General features: G+C 38.7%; 1 protein-coding gene and 1 long non-coding RNA gene across 2 annotated transcripts in view; one reads left to right on the top strand and one right to left on the bottom strand.

The window, feature by feature from the left end:
- Positions 1 to 5,182: 5,182 nt before the first annotated feature.
- Positions 5,183 to 17,500, bottom strand: part of LOC133644761 (uncharacterized) — a 39,780-nt gene continuing 27,462 nt past the window's right edge. The window contains exon 3 of the long non-coding RNA XR_009824823.1: positions 5,183 to 6,286. This is a non-coding gene — a long non-coding RNA (uncharacterized LOC133644761). The remainder of the gene's footprint in view (positions 6,287 to 17,500) is intronic.
- Positions 5,506 to 17,500, top strand: part of LOC133644760 (histamine H3 receptor) — a 23,170-nt gene continuing 11,175 nt past the window's right edge. The window contains exons 1-2 of the mRNA XM_062039486.1: positions 5,506 to 5,854; positions 6,122 to 6,288. Of these exons, the coding sequence (XP_061895470.1) occupies positions 5,620 to 5,854; positions 6,122 to 6,288 (402 nt within the window). The 5' untranslated portion in view covers positions 5,506 to 5,619. The remainder of the gene's footprint in view (positions 5,855 to 6,121; positions 6,289 to 17,500) is intronic.

Consider the following 17,500-nt stretch of genomic DNA (forward strand, 5'->3'; position numbering starts at 1 on the left):
ATCTCGTTCGTTGGTTGACCTTTTTGATTACCTTGGTTGCCATTTTATCCCAGGAAAGATTAGCCTCTAGAATGGAACCTAGGTAGGTGACCTCATCTTTCCTGGTGATAACAATGTCACCCACTTTTATAGTGAAATCACTGACTCTTAAGGTTGATGTGGGACCCAAATAGGATGGATTCCGTTTTACCCAAGTGTATGGATAGCTTGTTGTCAGCGAGCCAGGTGCAAGTTCTACAGAGCTCAGCACTGAGGATTTTCTCCACCTGTGACTTGTCCCTGTCTGATACCAGCAGGGCAGAGTCATCTGCAAACAAAAACAATTCACAGTCGCATGCTGATGACATGTCGTTTATGTATATTAGAAACAGTAAAGGCCCTAATATACTGCCTTGGGGGACTCCACAGCTTACTGAGAGAGGGGGGTGACACGGTGCCGTTCACCTCTACCACCTGTTTCCTCCCCTCCAAGTAAGATTGCATCCAGCTCGATGAGGTTTTATCAAATCTGATTGCTCTGAGCTTATCCAACAGTATAGCGTGGTTAACGGTGTCAAAGGCCTTCTGAAGGTCCAGCATGACCATGCCGCATTATTTGCCTGCGTCCACCTCATGTTTGATGTGGTCGGTCAGATAGAGAAGGCATGTGTCAGTGGAGTGGTTAGTTCTGAAGCCAGATTGGAATTTGTACATGAGTTTATTAGTGGCAAGGTAACTATCGACCTGCTCATAAACTATTTTCTCCATTACTTTCGAAATGGAACTGAGAATAGAAACAGGTCGGTAGTTGCCAGGTGCCAATTTGCTTCCTTTTTTAAAGAGGGGAGTTACTCTTGCTATTTTGAAATCTTTTGGTACTTGGCCTTGAGTAATTGAGAGGTTTATTATGTGCGTGATGATAGGAGCAATGGTGGTGGCAGAGTCCCTGAGGAATCTGGAGGGGATATTATCAAGGCCGGTGGCCTTGTTTGGGTGGAGCGCGCTCAATTTTTTAATCACCTCGTCAGCTGAGACCATTTCTAATTTGAAATTGTTGTTGGATACTCCTAGCTTTCTGTAAAAGGCTTTAATGTGTTCTACACCAAAATGACCAGCTTGTTGACTAGAGTTGTGGCTATGCTGGTGAAAAAGGAGTTAAGTCTCCTTACTATCTCCATTTTGTCTGTAATGAGGGAGTCACCCTCCTTGATGTTGATGTTGGTGAGTCTGGTTTTAAGTTTCTGGCTGCAACCAGGAAGCTGGTTGTTGAGGATTTTCCAGAGCTCACGTGGCTTATTTGTGTTTTCCTCTATTTTGTCGGTAATGTAATTTTTTTTAAGGATTTAGTCAGGTTAGTTGTCTCATTTCTTAATTTATTGCACTGCTTTTTGAGTGTTGAAAGGAGTGATTTGAGGTTATTATTATTGGGTTGTTTATCTACTTCGGTTTTGCACTTTTGGTATTCGGAGTATTTCGAACACGTTGAATAGAGAAACTGGAAATTGTGATTCATCATGTTGTATGTATGCATGCATGTTGCATTTTGTATTTTTTTTAATCAGATCAATATGAATTTTGATTAATCACAGGTTATTGCCCGCATGCATAATTTTAATTATTATTTTATTTTTTTAAATCAGCCCTCTGAAGGCAGCCATTACTGCGATGTGGCCCTCAATGCTCCGTATGGGACTTTTATTGTGAAAGTCTACTCGGACGCGGAGTGTGCGCGTGCCACAACGTGTGTGTATTGACAACATTTTTTTTTTTTTTTTTTTTTTTTAAAGCGGCCCTCTAAAGGCAGGTGGGCGATTTATTATTATTTTTTTTTTTTTTATCAGATCAATTTGAATTTTGATTAATCACAGGTTATTGCCCGCATTCATAATTGTTATTAATTAAAAAAATGTGGCGCTCTGAAGGCAGCCATTACTGCGATGTGGCCCCTCAATGCTCCGTATGTGACTTTTATTGTGAAAGTCTACCCGGACGCAGAAAGCGGGTGGGATTAAATAAGCTCTGCTTCTTCCTACTTCTTTTCGAACACGTTGAATAGAGAAACTGGAAATTGTGATGCATCATGTTGTATGTATGCATGCATGTTGCATTTTGTATTTTTTTTAAAAATCAGATCAATTTGAATTTTGATTAATCACAGGTTATTGCCCGCATTCATAATTGTTATTAATTAAAAAAAATGTGGCCCTCTGAAGGCAGCCATTACTGCGACGTGGCCCCTCAATGCTCCGTATGTGACTTTTATTGTGAAAGTCTACCCGGACGCAGAAAGCGGGTGGGATTAAATAAACTCTGCTTCTTCCTACTTCTTTTCGAACACGTTGAATAGAGAAACTGGAAATTGTGATGCATCATGTTGTATGTATGCATGCATGTTGCATTTTGTATTTTTTTTAAAAATCAGATCAATTTGAATTTTGATTAATCACAGGTTATTGCCCGCATGCATAATTTTAATTATTATTATTATTATTTTTAAAGCGGCCCTCTGAAGGCAGCCATTACTGCTACGTGGCCCTCAATGCTTTGTATGTGACTTTTATTGTGAAAGTCTACTCGGACGCGGAGTGTGCGCGCGCCACAACGTGTGTGTATTGACAACATTTTTTTTTTTTAAAGTGGCCCTCTAAAGGCAGGTGGGCGATTTATTATTATTATTATTTTTTTTAATCAGATCAATTTGAATTTTGATTAATCACAGGTTATTGCCCGCATTCATAATTTGCGTGGCGAAGTTGGTAGAGTGGCCGTGCCAGCAATCGGAGGGATGCTGGTTACTGGGGTTCAATCCCCACCTTCTACCATCCTAGTCACGTCCGTTGTGTCCTTGGGCAAGACACTTCACCCTTGCTCCTGATGGCTGCTGGTTAGCACCTTGCATGGCAGCTCCTGCCATCAGTGTGTGAATGTGTGTGTGAATGGGTGAATGTGGAAATACTGTCAAAGCGCTTTGAGTACCTTGAAGGTAGAAAAGCGCTATACAAGTATAACCCATTTATTTATTATTTATTAATTTTTAAAAAAGCGGCCCTCGGAAGGCAGCCATTACTGCGATGTGGCCCCTCAATGCTCCGTATGTGACTTTTATTGTGAAAGTCTACCCGGACGCAGAAAGCGGGTGGGAATAAATAAACTCTGCTTCTTCCTACTTCTTTTCGAACACGTTGAATAGAGAAACTGGAAATTGTGATACATCATGTTGTATGTATGCATGCATGTTGCATTTTTTTATTTTTTTTAATCAGATCAATTTGAATTTTGATTAATCACAGGATTTTGCCCGCATGCATATTTTTATTTTAAAAAGCGGCCCTCTGAAGGCAGCCATTACTCCGACGTGGCCCTCAATGCTCCGTATGTGACTTTTATTGTGAAAGTTTACCCGGACGCGGAGTGTGCGCGCGCCACAACGCGTGTGTATTGACAACATTTTTTATTTTTTATGTATTTTTTATTTTTTTTAAAACGGCCCTCTGAAGGGAGGTGGGCAATTCATTTATTTATTTATTTATTTTTAATCAGATCAATTTGAATTTTGATTAATCACAGGTTATGCATAATTTTAATTATTTATTATTTTAAAAAAATCGGCCCTCTGAAGGCGATGTGGCCCCTCAATGCTCCGTATGTGACTTTTATTGTGAAAGTCTACCCGGACGCAGAAAGCGGGTGGGAATAAATAAACTCTGCTTCTTCCTACTTCTTTTCGAACACGTTGAATAGAGAAACTGGAAATTGTGATACATCATGTTGTATGTAGGCATGCATGTTGCATTTTTTTAATTTTTTTTAATCAGATCAATTTGAATTTTTATTACTCACAGGATTTTGCCCGCATGCATTTTTTTTTTTTTAAAAAGCGGCCCTCTGAAGGCAGCCATTACTGCGACGTGGCCCTCAATGCTCCGTATGTGACTTTTATTGTGAAAGTTTACCCGGACGCGGAGTGCGCGCGCGCCACAACATTTTTTTTATTTTTTTTTAATTATTATTTTTTTTTAATGCGGCCCTCTGAAGGCAGGTGGGCAATTCATTTATTTATTTATTTATTTTTAATCAGATCAATTTGAATTTTGATTAATCACAGGATTTTGCCCGCATGCATATTTTTTTTTTAAAAAAGCGGCCCTCTGAAGGCAGCCATTACTGCTCCGTATGTGACTTTTATTGTGAAAGTTTACCCGGACGCGGAGTGTGCGCGCGCCACAACGCGTGTGTATTGACAACTTTTTTTTTTTTTTTTTAAAGCGGCCCTCTGAAGGCAGGTGGGCAATTTATTTATTTATTTATTTTTTTTAAAATCAGATCAATTTGAATTTTGATTAATCACAGGTTATGCATAATTTTAATTATTTATTATTTAAAAAAAATCGGCCCTCTGAAGGCGATGTGGCCCCTCAATGCTCCGTATGTGACTTTTATTGTGAAAGTCTACCCGGACGCAGAAAGCGGGTGGGATTAAATAAACTCAGCTTCTTCCTACTTCTTTTCGAACACGTTGAATAGAGAAACTGGAAATTGTGATACATCATGTTGTATGTATGCATGCATGTTGCATTTTTTTATTTTTTTAAATCAGATCAATTTGAATTTTGATTAATCACAGGATTTTGCCCGCATGCATTTTTTTTTTTTTTTAAATCGGCCCTCTGAAGGCAGCCATTACTGCGACGTGGCCCTCAATGCTCCGTATGTGACTTTTATTGTGAAAGTTTACCCGGACGCGGAGTGTGCGCGCCACAACGCGTGTGTATTGACAACATTTTTTTTTTTATTTTTTTTTTTTTTTAATACGGCCCTCTGAAGGCAGGTGGGCAATTTATTTATTTATATATATTTTTTTAATCAGATCAATTTGAATTTCGATTAATCACAGGTTATGCATAATTTTAATTATTTATTATTAAAAAAAAAATCGGCCCTCTGAAGGCGATGTGGCCCCTCAATGCTCCGTATGTGACTTTTATTGTGAAAGTCTACCCGGACGCGGAGTGTGCGCGCGCCACAACGCGTGTGTATTGACAACATTTTTTATTTTTTTATTTTTTTAAAAAAATTTTTAAAACGGCCCTCTGAAGGCAGGTGGGCAATTTATTTATTTATTTATTTATTTTTAATCAGATCAATTTGAATTTTGATTAATCACAGGTTATGCATAATTTTAATTATTTATTATTAAAAAAAAATCGGCCCTCTGAAGGCGATGTGGCCCCTCAATGCTCCGTATGTGACTTTTATTGTGAAAGTCTACCCGGACGCGGAGTGTGCGCGCGCCACAACGTGTGTGGTATTGACCAAAAAAAAAAAAAAAAAAAAAGCCAAAAGAAGCGTGCGCTCCCACCTTTTTGCGCACACTCCACGAAGGCGCACGCCGCGCGGAAGGAGGGCTCCAGCGTGGGCGAGGTTGTCCTCCCCCCCTTATTTCCCCCCCTCCTTCTCATTCCCCAAACTTGAAGAAAGTCCTGCCGGATGGAGCTGACGCGTCCGCAGCGCGGGTCCTTTGTCCGATCCTGGCACCTGGGTCAGGAGGAGCGCGTCGCCCGGGTGCGTCATTGAACTTGCGGGGCGCATCCCCGGAACCTTGCGGTGCGCGTCCACGATGCTCGGGGCGCCCCGCTAACAATGGGCGTGTTGGCGGAGTACAACTCCAGCGGCAACTTGACCCCGGCGGTGTCCGAGGCGGGCACGGTGCTCCCGGGCTACCTGGCGCTGCTGGTGTCGGTGCTGATGGTGACGCTGGTGGTCACGGTGGTGGCGGGGAACGCGCTGGTCATCATGGCTTTCATTGTGGATAAATCCCTGAGAACTCAGAGCAACTACTTCTTTCTCAACCTGGCCATATCTGATTTCCTAGTGGGTGGGTTGCAGTTTCTTTGTCTCTCCTTGCTCACATTTTAGGAATTTTTTTTTTTTTTTTTTGGGTATGCCTCCCCTCCCTACTTCAAGTCTTTTGTTCCTAGAACACTTGCAATTACCTCCCAATCAAAGTATGCTGGGCAAGAAATCTTCCAAAAATATATTGTATATCTATGACTCCCCTCCCAAACCCCCTTTTTTTTTAAATCAAGCCACTGCAGGGAACCTGATTGCATTCCTACCTCATCCTGATGTGTTCTCTCCCCAGGTGCCTTCTGCATCCCGGTCTACATCCCCTACAACCTGACGGGCAGGTGGATGCTGGGTAAGGGTCTCTGCAAGGTGTGGCTGGTCATGGACTACCTGCTCTGCACCGCCTCCGTCTTCAACATCGTCCTCATCAGTTACGACCGCTTCCTGTCCGTCACCAGAGCTGTGAGTACAAAAAAAAAAAAAAAAGAAGGTTGAGGTGCAGCATCCGGGCGAGCTGTTTCTAACATTTTGACCCTCTCAAGTGCACCGAACCACCTCTCAGAACGACGACGGAAAAAGCGGAACCTTTAAATTAGAACATGAATCCATTCTGGGACGCGGTTCTGCCTTAATTCGGAAGCCATTTCCCTCCATGCGGAATAACACAAATCCCAGCAGGGACAAGTCGTTGATACAACGTTGATTATGCGTACATGTCCTTTAAAAATGGACTTTGAAACAACATTGCAACATAGTTGTATTTGTAAATTGAGACAAGGTTGATGTTGGATCCACGTTGGGAAATGACCACATTTCAATGCTCAAATCCATGTCGGAACCTGACATTGACTAAACGTTGTCAAAAAGCATGTTGTTTCAACGTTAGGTTCGAGTTGATCAACGTCAAGACCTAATCCAACAAGTTCTCAACGTTGTTTTAATGTCTTGTGCATGTCCTTTAACAAAAAAGTTGCAAAATAGTTCAAATTGTAAATTCAGACGACGTTGATGTCCAACGTTGGATCCACGTTGGGAAATGACCACATTTCAATGGTCAAAACAAGGTCAGAACCTGACATTGAATAAACGTCGTCAAAAAGCTTGTTTCAACGTTGTATTTGTGTTGTGGAATATTGGTAGGGAAATGACCACAATTCAATGGTCAAATCAACGTCACAACCTGACATTGACTAAACGTTGTCAAAAAGCATGTTGTTTCAACGTTAGGTTCGAGTTGATCAACGTCAAGACCTAATCCAACAAGTTCTCAGCGTTGTTTTAATGTCTTGTGCATGTCCTTTAACAAAAACGTTGCAAAATAGTTGAAATTGTAAATTCAGACAACGTTGATGTCCAACGTTGGATCCACGTTGGGAAATGACCACATTTCAATGGTCAAAACAAGGTCAGAACCTGACATTGAATAAACGTCATCAAAAAGCATGTTTCAACGTTGTATTTGTGTTGTACAATTTTGGTTGGGATATGACCAAATTTCCCTGGTCAAATCAATGTCAGAACCTGACATTGAATAAACGTCGTCAAAAAGCATGTTTCAACGTTGTATTTGTGTTGTGGAATATTGGTAGGGAAATGACCACAATTCAATGGTCAAATCAACGTCACAACCTGACATTGAATAAATGTCGTCAAAAAGCAAGTTGTTTCAACGTTAGGTTTGAATTGATCAACGTCAGGACCTAATCCAACAAGTTCTCAACGTTGTTTTAATGTCTTGTGCATGTCCTTTAACAAAAACGTTGCAAAATAGTTGAAATTGTAAATTCAGACAACGTTGATGTCCAACGTTGGATCCACGTTGGGAAATGACCACATTTCAATGGTCAAAACAAGGTCAGAACCTGACATTGAATAAACGTCGTCAAAAAGCTTGTTTCAACGTTGTATTTGTGTTGTGGAATATTGGTAGGGAAATGACCACAATTCAATGGTCAAATCAAGGTCAGAACCCATCGTTGAATAAACGTAGTCAAAAAGCATGTTGTTTCAACGTTAGGTTCGAGTTGATCAACGTCAAGACCTAATCCAACAAGTTCTCAACGTTGTTTTAATGTCTTGTGCATGTCCTTTAACAAAAACGTTGCAAAATAGTTGAAATTGTAAATTCAGACAACGTTGATGTCCAACGTTGGATCCACGTTGGGAAATGACCACATTTCAATGGTCAAAACAAGGTCAGAACCTGACATTGAATAAACGTCATCAAAAAGCATGTTTCAACGTTGTATTTGTGTTGTACAATTTTGGTTGGGATATGACCAAATTTCCCTGGTCAAATCAACGTCACAACCTGACATTGAATAAATGTCGTCAAAAAGCAAGTTGTTTCAACGTTAGGTTTGAATTGATCAACGTCAGGACCTAATCCAACAAGTTCTCAACGTTGTTTTAATGTCTTGTGCATGTCCTTTAACAAAAACGTTGCAAAATAGTTGAAATTGTAAATTCAGACAACGTTGATGTCCAACGTTGGATCCACGTTGGGAAATGACCACATTTCAATGCTCAAATCCATGTCGGAACCTGACATTGACTAAACGTTGTCAAAAAGCATGTTGTTTCAACGTTAGGTTCGAGTTGATCAACGTCAAGACCTAATCCAACAAGTTCTCAACGTTGTTTTAATGTCTTGTGCATGTCCTTTAACAAAAACGTTGCAAAATAGTTGAAATTGTAAATTCAGACAACGTTGATGTCCAACGTTGGATCCACGTTGGGAAATGACCACATTTCAATGGTCAAAACAAGGTCAGAACCTGACATTGAATAAACGTCATCAAAAAGCATGTTTCAACGTTGTGTTTGTGTTGTACAATTTTGGTTGGGATATGACCAAATTTCCCTGGTCAAATCAATGTCAGAACCTGACATTGAATAAACGTCGTCAAAAAGCATGTTTCAACGTTGTATTTCTGTTGTGGAATATTGGTAGGGAAATGACCACAATTCAATGGTCAAATCAACGTCACAACCTGACATTGAATAAATGTCGTCAAAAAGCATGTTGTTTCAACGTTAGGTTTGAATTGATCAACGTCAGGACCTAATCCAACAAGTTCTCAGCGTTGTTTTAATGTCTTGTGCATGTCCTTTAAAAAAACGTTGCAAAATAGTTTAAATTGTAAATTCGGACAACGTTGATGTCCAACGTTGGATCCACGTTGGGAAATGACCACATTTCAATGGTCAAATCAAGGTCACAACCTGACATTGAATAAACGTCGTCAAAAAGCTTGTTTCAACGTTGTATTTGTGTTGTGGAATATTGGTAGGGAAATGACCACAATTTAATGGTCAAATCAAGGTCAGAACCCATCATTGATTAAACGTCGTCAAAAAGCATGTTGTTTCAATGTTAGGTTTGAGTTGATCAACGTCAGGACTTAATCCAACAAGTTCTCAACGTTGTTTTAATGTCTTGTGCATGTCCTTTAAAAAACGTTGTAAAATAATTGTATTTGTAAATTGAGACAACATTGATGGATCCACGTTGGGAAATTACCACATTTAAATGGTCAAATCCATGTCAGAACCTGACATTTAATGAACGTCGTCAAAAAGCTTGTTGTTTCAATGTTGTATAATATTGGTTGAGATATGACTAAATTTAAATGGTCAAATCAACGTCAGAACCTGACATTGAATAAACGTCAAAAAGTATGTTGTTTCAACGTATTTGTGTTGTAGAATTTAAGTTGGGAAATGACCACAATTCAATGGTCAAATCAATGTCAGAATCCATCATTGATTAAACGTCGTCAAAAAGCATGTTGTTTCAACGTTATGTTTAAGTTGATCAACGTCAGGACCTAATTCAACAAGTTCTCAACGTTGTTTTAATGTCTTGTGCATGTCCTTTAAAAATGTACTTTGAAACAACGTTGCAAAATAGTTGTATTTGTAAATTGAGATAATGTTGACGTTCAATGTTGGATCCATGTTGGGAAATGACTACATCTCAATGGTCAATTGAATGAACGTCGTCAAAAAGCGTGTTCTTTCAACGTTCTATTTGTGTTGTAGAATACTGATTGGGAAATGACCAAAATTCAATGGTCAAATCAACGTCAGAACCTGACATTGAATAAACGTTGTCAAAAAGTATGTTGTTTCAACGTTAGGTTTAAGTTGATCAACGTCAGGACCTAGTTCAACAAGTTCTCAACGTTGTTTTATGTCTTGTGCATGTCCTTTAAAAATTGACTTTGAAACAACTTTGCAAAATAGTTGTATTTGTAAATTGAGACAACGTCGGATCCACGTTGGGAAAGGACCACATTCCAATGGTCAAATCAACCTGACATTGAATAAACGTCGTCAAAAAGTATGTTGTTTCAACGTTGTATTTGTGTTGTAGAATATTGGTTCGGTAATGATCAAAATTCAATGATCAAATCAACGTCAGAACCTAACATTGATTAAATGTCGTCAAAAAGCATGTTGTTTGACCTAATTCGACAAGTTCTCAACGTTGTTTTAATGTCTTGTGCATGTCCTTTAAAAATTTACTTTCAAACAACGTTGCAAAATAGTTGTAATTGTAAATTGAGACAACGTTGATGTCCAACGTTGGATCCACGTTGGGAAATGACCACATTTCAATGGTCAAATCAATTTCACAACCTGACATTTAATGAACGTCGTCAAAAAGCATGTTGTTTCAATGTTAGGTTTAAGTTGATCAACGTCAGGACCTAGTTCAACAAGTTCTCAACGTTGTTTCAACATCTTGTGCCTGCTGGTATAGAAAATGTCCGTCCCAGAGTCAAAGCTGTGACCATTGCAAACATAACTCGTGGGAAAAAAAAGAAAAAATCAAAATCTAGCCCTTTCAAGTGCAAAAAGAAGTTCTTGTCAAAGAGCCGCTAACAAGTTATATTTTGTTAAGTGTCAAGGAAATTATCACTCAAGTTGGAAGATTTGTCTCAGACAAATTCAAACTTGTATTCCACTAATATTCACTGAATTGGTATGACTTATTCTGGAATATAATCATAATTTATTTTGGTTTATTGTATGCAGTAATCCCTTGTTTATCGCTAAATGAATGAATTTCCGCAAAGTAGGAATCGTTAAAAATTAAATCAATTATTTTCATAACTAGCGCATAAAAATATGTTTATTCCTTTCTAAATATGTTCATAACTATCACAAGGGCCTTCTCAACACGAAGTAACACCCTCTAGTCACCTTTACACTATTTGAATCCAATATAGTAATGCTGTCTGAGGCTGAGCCAATCAGTGGTCACGATCCTGAACCGAGCACTCTGATTGGTTTGGTCTCCTCTAGTGGCCAATAATACTGTAGTATTGATTTTTTTAAGTTAATTTAGCCATTTTTATGGGATGAAAATCCTATTTATTTATTTTTTTAGGGAAAAAAAAAGATATATTATGGAACATGCGTTAAAAATGTGGTGAATCCGCAATATTTGAAGTGATATCTATGAAACCACTATTTTGTATTTATGCTGACTTTAAAAATAACTTTGTGGCTCAATAAACACTATGCATGCTGCAGATAAAGTTCTTGCAAACAAAACATTTCCACCAACATTTAACCAATACAGAAATAAATACACATAATATTTAAATATGTCAATAACACAAATAAATCCAATTAAAACAAAGGACAAAAATGACAAACTCCCTACCTGCTCTACTCATTTTTCCAGGCGCTAATATCTCCTCCTCCCTGGTCAAGCAGTAAAAATGACTCGCAAACAAACGACTCCCAAATGGGAATCACTTAAAAGAGCCGTTCAAAAGACTCTAGTTGTTCTCGAACGTCACATTAGGACCTAGTACTGATCATGTTACAGTACAACGGTAAAGTTAAAAAAAAACAGCGGCATAACGCATCGATGACTTGTGTCGCATTTGTTGCACTTTTTGACATCTTTGACTGTCATGCAAGTGTAAAAAGAAGCTACCCAGTCGGCACAAGCCATTAAAACAACGTTGAGAACTTGTTGAATTAGGTCCTGGCGTTGAGCGACTCAAACATAACGTTGAAACAACATGCTTGTTGACGACGTTTAATCAATGTTGGGTTCTGACGTTGATTTGACCATTGAAATTTGGTCGCATCTCAACAAATATTCAACAAAATCACAACGTTGAAACAACATGCTTTTTGACGACGTTCATTTAATGTCAGGTTCTGACATTGATTTGACCATTGAAATGTGGTCATTTCCCAACGTTGAATATCAACGTTGTCTCAATTACAACTATTTTTCAATGTTGTTTCAAAGTCAATTTTTAAAGGACACGCACAAGACATTAAAACAACATTGGGAACTTGTTAAATTAGGTCCTGACTTCTGACGTTGATCAAATTGAACATAACGTTGAAACAACATGCTTTTTGGTAACGTTTAATCAATGTTGGGTTCTGACGTTGATTTGACCATTGAATTTTGGTCATTACTGAACCAAAATTCCACAACACAAATACAACGTTGAAACAACATACTTTTTGACAACGTTTATTCAATGCCAGATTGTGACGTTGATGTGACCATTGAAATGTGGTCACATCTCAACCAATAATCTACAACACAAATACAACGTTGAAACATGCTTTTGACGGCGTTTATTCGATGTCAGGTACTGACATTGATTTGACCATTGAGATGTGGTCATTTCCCAACATTGGACATCAACGTTGTCGCAATTTACAAATACAACTATTTTGCAACGTCGCTTCAACGTTGTTTAAAGTCGGACGTTGATTTGACCCTTGAATTTTGGTCATTTCCCAACCAGTATTCTACAACGCAAATACAACGTTGAAACAACATGCCTTTTGCCGGCCACACCTCCCCACAGTCAGCTACGGAGCCGCGGCTCTTGATGGAACACGTAGCATTACGGCTACAGTAGTCAGACGTACTGTGCTTCAACATACGGGTATTATTATGGTGTGTGTCTAATAGGAGACATTATCTGGCGGGTTTTTTTTCCGTAATATGTCAAATCAACTTTTCTTACCTATTGGTACCTGCTTATGTTTATTTGGGATCTGCTTAAATACCGAAAATTTGCACTCGTCTGCCATTTTAGTCAGTAAGTGCTTTCTAAGTGCTATAAACTACTGGTACAACAAAGATGACAAAGTGGAGCATAATCCATGCAACATTTTGAGCAAAGAACCACCATTACATGTTATGTAGACCACAAGGAAGTTTTTTAAATGTAGAAAAAAAATATCATAATATGACCTCTTCTATGCGCCTTATAAACCGGTGCGCCTAATGTACGTATTACCGGTAATTCTGGTTGTGCATACCGACCTCGAAGCCATTTTATTTGGTACATGGTGAAATGATAAGTGTGACCGGGGTAGATGGCAGTCACACAAAAGAGATACGTGTGGACTGCAGAATGACGCCTGTTCAATAAGTGACGCTAGCAAGTACCTGTAAGCAAGCAACACTAAAACTTTGAAGATTAATGGAGAATATAGTACACACAGCGCTCAAAAATCTGTCAAAATGTTTTAGTATGACTTAGGTCAGCTACGAAGCCGCACCGCTCGATGGAACACGGAGCATTACGGCTACAGTAGTCAGACGTACTGTGCTTCAACATACGGGTATTATTATGGTGTGTGTATAAGGACCTAAAGACATTATCTGGCGTTTTTTTTCCGTAATATTATGTAAAATCCACTTTTCTTACCTATTGGTACCTGCTTATGTTTATTTGGGATCTGCTTAAATCCCCAAAATTTGCACTCGTCTGCCATTTTAGTCAATAAGCGCCTTCTTTTTCTCTATCCTCTTGTTGTGGGGCATTCATGCTCCGCTGTTGCCTTTTTTAATATTAGGAAGCGTACAGTTCTAACTTATATCTGTCAGTAGACACGCTATGGAAGCACTATAAACTACCGGTACCTCAAAAATGACAAAGTGGAGCATAATCTATACAACATTTTGACCAAAGACCCGCCATTACATGTTATGTAGACCACAAGGAAGTGTTTTAAATGTAGAAAAAAATATTATATATATATATATATATATAATGTGAAAAGTATGGTAATTCAATAGGAGCATCTTTGCATTGATTTTACTGTCAGAGGCAACACGTCCTATGGCCTTACAGGAAGGTGGGAACAAAAACCGGCAATAAAGATATAGAACAAGATGACTTCAGATTAAGGACTACATAAAAGCCTGCTTTGATATAGAAATTGAATTATAAATGGCTGGAGGCGTCCTTGAAGACATTTTTAAAAAAAAATAATTACCGGCTATTCCATCAGATTTGAACACTACACGGCCTTCATTAGGCATTCATGTCCCATTTTAACTCCAAAGTGAAGCATATTTCAGCTTTAAAGGCACAAGACCACCTATTACAACCTTGAGTTTTTATTTATTTATTTATTTTATTTTAGGAAAGGGAAAGCATGTGAATACCAACCAGCGTTCTTGTTAATTCGTGGATGCATATTTACATTCAGAATATTTAATCAATCAATCAGCTTTATTGTCCATTCTTACATGTACAAGACACATAAGAACTGAAGGTCCCTTTAATATTCATTTCACTCACGAGCTGATCGCTCCGACAGCGAGTTGGCCTACATGTTGGTAATTTTGGGCTTTTAAAATCGGAATGAAAATAAAAAGCACGGTTCTGGCATCAGTGTTGCGTCAGTGTCAGAATTTATAGGATTACAGATACTTAAATTGAAATCGCAGAATGGAGGGAAGCGACTAATCTCTTTAATTGGAGCTGTTAGAGAGAGCAGTTATGTTAATGCCGAAAAAAGAATAAATAATGCGAATAGTATTCTACGGTCAGTGATATGGAGCTGGCGTTTTTTAATGATTGGAACTAAAAATACAATAACAAAAAAATAAGTTCTATTTTAAGTCATTTTAAATTTTTGCCTGATTGGTTGGACAGGACATGTTTAAAAAAAATCAATAAAATAATTATAGTTATTCTTTTTATCCAAATAATAATATACACTACCGTTCAAAAGTTTGGGGTCACCCAAACAATTTTGTGGAATAACCTTCATTTCTAAGAACAAGAATAGACTGTCGAGTTTCAGATGAAAGTTCTCTTTTTCTGGCCATTTTGAGCGTTTAATTGACCCCACAAATGTGATGCTCCAGAAACTCAATCTGCTCAAAGGAAGGTCAGTTTTGTAGCTTCTGCAACGAGCTAAACTGTTTTCAGATGTGTGAACATGATTGCACAAGGGTTTTCTAATCATCAATTAGCCTTCTGAGCCAATGAGCAAACACATTGTACCATTAGAACACTGGAGTGATAGTTGCTGGAAATGGGCCTCTATACACCTATGTAGATATTGCACCAAAAACCAGACATTTGCAGCTAGAATAGAAAGTTAAGACTAGTTTAAAGTTATCTTCATTGAAAAGTACAGTGCTTTTCCTTCAAAAAGAAGGACATTTCAATGTGACCCCAAACTTTTGAACGGTAGTGTATATAAAAATCAAATCCCGAAATAGTGTGTCTCTTTTTGTGCTAGACCAGGCGTGTTGAACTCGTTTTTACTGAGGGGCCACTCCCCAGTTATGGCTGGACTCAAAAGGCCATTTATAAGAGGGATTATATGTGAATATGAAAGTATAATCGGCTCATATTATTATTATTACTACATATTTAACTTGCTTTAAAATCATAAGTGAAGCAGATATTTACGTTTTTTTTGTTTGAAAAAAAAAGGTAAATGGGTTATACTTGTATGGCGCTTTTCTACCTTCCACATTCACCCATTCACACACACATTCACACACTGATGGCGGGAGCTGCCATGCAAGACACAACGGACGTGAAGTGGGGGATCGAACCAGGAACCCTCTACCAATTGCCGTCCCAATATATATATATATATACTGTATATGATGCAAACGCGATTGCTCTAAGACCGCAAGGGAAGCTCAGCTTCCCCGAAAATGTCCAAAAATAAGTGATTAAATATATAGTGTTGTGTGTACATGTTATTGACTAAATATGCGCTACAACGCGGTCTTTTGTTCAGAATCAGCTTCTTATCACAGGGGGCACTCAGGTACTAGGCCTTTCCCAAGGACCACGTGGGGTAACAGTAGTAAAGGGGTTAACCTCCTAGTGCCCCAAGACCCCGTAGAGGAGCCTCCACTGCCGGGTGCACCTTAACGTCATGCCCAGGACGCATTAGCCTCGCGCCAGTCTACCTGGGTTGCAAGCTGCATATAACGGCAGATAATTTGAATGTTGTGTTTTGGTAAAGCAATTTGATGGTCTTCCTTACGAAGAAAAACTTAGAATCAAACAGGAGGGCAGATCAACTCCTCAGATTAATTTGGTGAAAAAGGTGGGGAAAAAGTACCAGGTCTTTTCAGACAAAGTGAGCTGGCTGACTGGAAGTGTTGTAACAAATAAAATGTACTGTTGGCCATGGCTCTTGATGAAACCATCCCAGGGATGTTTTGTCTGGTCAAAAGTGGGTATTTGGGGATCTATCCAAGTTTGACAGGGCATACAAAAGGCATGAAAAAAGTGATGAACATGTGAGTGCATGTGCAAGGTTAAGAGTCAGGGTTGAGCATGCAATCAATGAAGGTGCTCGCATTCAAGTGGCAAAACATAATGAAACGGTCAAACAAAACAGAGCTCTCCTAAACCGCCTTGTTGATGTGACTTCCTTGTAGTGTTGTAACGATACCAATATTTTGGTACCGGTACTTAAATTATTTCGGTACTTTTCGAAATAAAGGTGACCACAAAAAAAATTGCATTATTGGCTTTATTTTAACTAAAAATCTTAGGGTACATTAAACATATGTTTCTTATTGCAAGTTTGTCCTTAGATAAAATAGTGAACATACAAGACAACTTTTCTTTTAGTAGTAAGCAAACAAAGGCTCCTAATTTAGTCTGCTGACATATGCAGTAACATATTGTGTCATTTATCATTCTATTATTTTGTCAACATTATCAAGGACAAGTGGTAGCAAATTAATTATTAATCTACTTGTTCATTTACTGTTAATATCTGCTTACTTTCTCTTTTAACATGTTCTGTCTACACTTCTGTTAAAATGTAATAATCACTTACTCTTCTGTTTGATACTTTACATTAGTTTTGGATGATACCACAAATTTGGGTATCGATCCGATACCAAGTAGTAACAGGATCATACATTGGTCATATTCAAAGTCCTCACGTGTCCAGGGACATATTTCCTGACTTTATAAACATAATATAAACTTTTTTAAACGAAAGAAGGATAGTAGGATCGATTACCAAAGACTATAAAAATGGGACCCATTACCTCCCTGCTTGGCACTCAGCATCAAGGGTTGGAGTTGGGGGTTAAATCACCAAAATGATTCCCGGGCGCGGCGCCGCTGCTGCCCACTGCTCCCCAAGGGGATGGGTCAAATGCAGAGGACAAATTTCACCACATCTAGTGTGTGTGTGACAATCACTGGTACTTTAATCTTTAATCTTTAATCTTAGATACGTGCCTGTACTTGGTATCATTACAGTGGATGTTAGGTGTGGATCCACCAATGGCGTTTGTTTACATTTTGACGCCGGTGAGCTACGGTGTGTAGTGGAGCATGTTTAGCTATTCCTCGTCCTGCAGGGATGATACTTTTAAGAAACGTACTTT

This window comes from Entelurus aequoreus, linkage group LG27 (genome assembly GCF_033978785.1).
Source record: "Entelurus aequoreus isolate RoL-2023_Sb linkage group LG27, RoL_Eaeq_v1.1, whole genome shotgun sequence".
Lineage (NCBI taxonomy): Eukaryota > Metazoa > Chordata > Actinopteri > Syngnathiformes > Syngnathidae > Entelurus > Entelurus aequoreus.